Genomic DNA, 5,124 nt, shown 5'->3' on the forward strand with positions numbered 1-5,124 from the left:
TATATATATATATATATACAAATATACACATATATCTGTATGGAGATACAAGGATATTTATATACATCTATATACATTTATATATATCTGTATACTTAAAAACTACTCCTGCTAATAATAAAACATACAAAAACGCAATAACAGCACTGTGTATTATGCGAGGAAATATGAAAACGTCAGTCACCTTTCTAACGGGCAACAACTGCTACACACACCATTCAAACCCTAAACCCTAAACCCTAAACCCTAAACCCTAGCAGTTATTATTAATATAATAAGGCTGCAGGTCCTCACCTGTACAGGTAATCCATATTCCAAATCAAAGAGACAAGTTTGACAGACATTCTTCAGTCTCGCACACTGCTGGCAAACGACAGTACATTTATATCGCGCCTTAGGGCCCGGCTTCCACCTGCAACAAAAATAAAAGAAGATGCTGCAGATGTTACGATGTTTGAGGTGTATACGCAGCAACAGACCCGAAAAAAAAACCATTACAGGCCGAGCTTCCAGCGCACGCTGCCTTTTTGTGCACGTATGTATGCACGCACGCATGCATGCATGGAGAGGTATTAAGAGTGGCTGTGAGGTGGTGATATGGGTGGGGTTGCTTGAAGCTGTTGATTTGTTTAAGTGATATAAAAGCTATACCCACCTGAATCCGGTGTATGCGCGCGTGCATATATGGCATTCTTTACCATTTCTGTCGCGTTGCATGCGGACATAGGGGTTCTCCCCAAGACAAGTCTCGCAAAGAATAGGGAAATCTGCTTCCTCTTTCAAAGACCCCTTGAAGTCGTGGGCGACCCCAAAGCCGCTCTTCTCCTGCGAATACATCTTCTGAATTGCCGCACGAGCCAGCAACAGAAAAGCAAGCAGAAAGAGGAATAAACAACCGGCACCGGGAACCCAATAAGGGCCGCGATGAAAAGAAATTGAATTTAAATGGCGTTTATTCCATTAAAGACAGCAATAATCGGCGATAAATCAATAAACAAGAAGGCAACAACAAATGAATTAGGCCGGAGAGGCTCTGAAACGTCGCGAAGGGAGGTAATGGATGCGACGCCGCTGCTTTATTATTTAACCTGCCGAGATAAAACAGTTATAAATAATTTCATAACAAATAAGAAAAACACAAAAAGAACGTCCTTACAGCGGAGCGCATTCTGAATCATTCAGAAACCTCCAGCGGGGCTGCGGTGTACGCGGAGTGCATGCAAGAAGGGCCCCGGGGAAGCTTAAGGAAACTGACAAAGATTCGAAAACAAATTTAAAATATTGGCATTTAGAGGTGTTCAAATGCGTTTGAGAGTGCTTACTACTTTGGGGAAGGAGCAGAAGCTCAACAGGCGCCGACGTGTTCGGGTGTATGCCCACTAGCCGATCTTCTGTTCTTTCCGCGGTTTGTTTGCCTGTGTTTGTCATTTTCCTTGCACTTCTACGGGATATTATACTTTCTTTTGGCGCAAATTGCAGCATTTTCATTTCCAGGTATACCTGTAGCGGGAAGTGTTTGAGTTTCCTTTGCTCGGCGTCCACTGGGCAGGTGTTTCGTAAACCGCTTTCGTTTTCTTTGTTTTCCTTTCTTCATTTTGTCGGTGTTAGGGACCGATGCGGCCTCCGAGTGTCACTACCTCTGGTTTAATAATCTCTTCTTTCTTCTTTTTCGTTCGCTCTTCTTTCAATATCGTTTAGCAAGTCGCTGGTGAGCCGCAGAGTTGAATTTGTTGAATATGGCACTCAAGAAAGCTCTAGGAGCCCCTCCCCCTTCACTTTCTGAAGATGAAGACGTCATTGAACTCAGCAGTCATCCGTGCCGCTTCCCTCAACACGAAATGCGCACCCCCAGGGCCCGGCCCCGCAGCCCTTCTGAGCCGCGCACACCCTCGAAGGGTCCTGCAGGCAAGCCGTTTACACTGGGCTCTCCCTTAGTAACTCCTAAACTTGACAGAAGAAAGACTAAGTACCGTGCAGCAGCGCCCGCTGCTGCTACTCCTGCTGCTGCAACAGCAGCAGCAACAGCAGCAACGGATGCACCTACTGCAGCACCGGTCAATCCTTCCAAATACCGCTCACCAGAACGGTTTGCTGCTCCGGGCTTCACTGAAAAAGAACTGAAAGACACTGCAGATGCCGTTGTTAAGGGAAATCCACGATTAAAGTGGTGCCCTGCTGAGGCAGACGAGACAGAACAACTCCTTCGCCGGTTCGATATGGAAGCCATGGTGAGTTGAATTTGTCTGATATCTGTTTTAATTATTGCAATAAAAAGGCAATAAGTACTTTTCTTCAGTTGGGCATGCATTTGGTGGAGGGGTTGTTTGATGTGCTGCATGAGGTTGATTTGCTGCTCTGCTGCTGCTGCTGCTGCTGCTGCTTTTGTGGTTTGTTTGTGTTTAGTATGGGCCTTGCGTCGGCCTTACGAGAGAAGAACGGTGGAAACGCGCAGCAGAAATGGGTTTAGATCCGCCTGCCGAAGTCATGCAAGCTCTGCAGAGACACCCGAAAAGCACCTTGAGTGTCTTCGACCAGAGAATGAGCCCAGACAAACCTTCTGCGGCCTTGTGATAGAACGCGCTGCTGCTGCTGCTGCTGCCGCTGCTGGTGGCTGAAGTTGCCTCTTCTTGGGTTCGCGGGGCGGCCTCCTCTCGAGCGACAGACATGCTGAGAATCATTTCAGTGCAGAGCCGAGCTACGCACCAGGAGACTGAGAAGACAGTGCATAGTCTGTGCTGTTTCTGTTTTTGTAGAAATGCCTCCTGTATGAAGGCGGCTGACGGACCGAGGCAGCTCCGTTCCAGCCGCGGAAATCTCTCTTTTCTGTTTTCTTTATCATATTTTTGTATGTCGTGAGACCCCATCTCGCCTTTACTAGTACACCTTGTGGCTCTTGTGAGCGCAGTTTTTCTGCCCTCAGATCGAACGAAATCTTCCGATCGCTCTTTTTTTTCGGATATTCAACTCGCGGCGTTGCCGCAGAAGTAAACACCTTTCTTGGCTAAAAGGCTGCATGCATGCATGCAGTATTTAAAATGCTGCATGTTTGCGTGCACGCAAGGGTTTGCTTACGGGGAAACAAAACATAACTTATGAGTTATATTCCTGCTTTTTTGTTCGAAACCACCAGCGAAATGCTGCGAACTCTGCACCCTTGATGGGAATTGGTAGAGCTGTCTGTACACCTCAGAAACGGCGACTTGAATTTCTTGTACGATGCAACAGAACGGAGTCTGGTTTCCGGTTTTTAGAAGGGAAGCAGCTTCTTAAATGCTTTTATTTTCTTCTAGAATGAAATGATGTAAAATGTTTCCGGGTAATCGCCGGAAAATGACAGCTTTCCCTCTGGAAGGCGGCGTGCAAGTCGTTGGCGGCAGCGAAACAGAAAAATTTGGTCTGAGGGTTTCGTTGAAAGTGGAGCCGCATTTCGACTTAGAACGAAAGCTGAATTGGACGATTATTTCTGCATCTATTCAAAACAACGGTCCTCATTTCGTGGAGTTTCTCTTTGCCGCTCTGCTTACCGACTGCCAGAACGAGCGAAACACTTCGCTGGATGTTGTAGGAAATGCCCTTTGTTCTTTTTTCTGCTCTCGGAGGGGAAAGCGGCCTCTAGGTACGCCAGAAACATTATGCGTTGGCATTTACTTTATTCTTTCACAATGGGTTTCCCTACTATATACAGTTCCTGTACGCGGAGTCGTTGAATGCCCCTGCAACTTCATCCTCGTAAACCCTTCCGTTGTGAGCTTTCCATTTGTTTAAGTTATTGCTTTCTAAAAGATAATTCAAGATGCACATAACAACAACAAAAAACAAACAACAGCAACAACAATGAACACGACAACAAAAACACCAGCAAAACCAAAACAATAACAAAACAACAAAACAAACAACCCCAGCAAGCAAAGAAAAAAACAAAAAAGCATTTATAGCTTCTGTTCTTCAGGCGAAGCAGAACAAATCCCTGGCAGCTCATGTCCCTCTTCGGTAAGTTTGCCCCCCAGCTGTCTGTTATAGAATATCTTATTGCAAGCAACGCATGCATGCACACCCACTAACTGCTGCAGAGTATTCACAGAGTTGAATTTTGCTGTGAAGCTGCCTGCGGAGGAGAGCAGCACCGCCGCCTCTTTGCTGCAGGTGAGGCGTCTGCTGCTCTTTTGCTGAGAACACCAAATGCAATTGAACAGGAAGACGCAATCTTGCAAGACCAAGTGGAGTGCCGGGTCCGCTGCCATTGCTGCTGCTGCTGCTGCTGCTGCTGCTGCTGCTCCTGCTCCTGCTGCTTCATTGTGAATAGAATTAAAAGATGAAGAAGACAAACGCACAACAACTGCTCTTTTTTTACAGTTGTTCGTGAGAGTTTGGGCGTCGCTGCTGGACTGTTCTGTGGCGGCTCTGTTTGGAAGCAGAAAACAAAGTAAGTCGAAGCAGCAGCAGCAGCAGCGCATGCTGCAGCAGAGCGCATGCACTGATGTATGTATGTTCTTGTTTACAAAGGTGGAGACCTTGCATGCGTTCTGCTGCCTTCGTTCGGATTTGCTGCAGCACAAGAAGAGCAGCAGCAGCAGACAGCAGCAGGGTTGGCCCTCCTTGACAAAGAACAAGAGCAGCAGCAACAGGAGCAGCAAGAGAGTGCGGTGTCGCAGCGGCTGCTGCTGCAGCTGCGGGCGCAGCAGGCCTACGAACTCTCTGCAGCAAAACTAAAAAGCCAGCAGCAAACAGAAGCCACGCAAACAACAGACAGCAGCAGCAGCACAAACCCTTCCCTTTCTTCTTGGGCAGACCCCACAGACCCCCGCATCAACACTACCAGCAGCAGCAGCAGCAGCAACAGCAGCAGCAGCAGCAACAGCAGCAGCAGCAGCTACCTTAAAGACGACTGGCATACTTTAGCAGCTGAGTAGACCAGCGAGGACTCGGAAGAAGAAAGCAAAAGAGCAACATTAATTATTTTAAATCTCTTACGACAATAAACATAAATATAATATATATATTTATTATATTTATAATTATAAGAGTAATAGTTTTTATAATTATGTTTTATAAAGGAAGCTTATTGTTGAATTATGTCTTATATGCACCAATACCCAACAGAGAATCCAAACAGAAGACAGACAA

At 46.4% G+C, this 5,124-nt stretch overlaps 2 protein-coding genes across 2 annotated transcripts; both read left to right on the forward strand.

Annotated features, from left to right (window-relative positions):
- Positions 1 to 1,736: 1,736 nt before the first annotated feature.
- Positions 1,737 to 2,571, forward strand: EAH_00061920 (DNA polymerase delta subunit 4, putative; the record flags this gene model as incomplete). Its single annotated transcript, XM_013393286.1, has 2 exons — positions 1,737 to 2,228; positions 2,404 to 2,571. 2 exons carry the CDS (start codon positions 1,737 to 1,739, stop codon positions 2,569 to 2,571), a joined length of 660 nt encoding a protein of 219 aa, XP_013248740.1.
- Positions 2,572 to 3,330: 759 nt separating this feature from the next.
- EAH_00061930 (hypothetical protein, conserved) lies at positions 3,331 to 4,910 on the forward strand (the record flags this gene model as incomplete). Its single annotated transcript, XM_013393287.1, has 2 exons — positions 3,331 to 3,616; positions 4,552 to 4,910. 2 exons carry the CDS (start codon positions 3,331 to 3,333, stop codon positions 4,908 to 4,910), a joined length of 645 nt encoding a protein of 214 aa, XP_013248741.1.
- Positions 4,911 to 5,124: the final 214 nt, after the last annotated feature.

This window comes from Eimeria acervulina, genomic scaffold, assembly GCF_000499425.1.
Source record: "Eimeria acervulina Houghton genomic scaffold, Eah_scaff1653, whole genome shotgun sequence".
Taxonomy (NCBI): domain Eukaryota; phylum Apicomplexa; class Conoidasida; order Eucoccidiorida; family Eimeriidae; genus Eimeria; species Eimeria acervulina.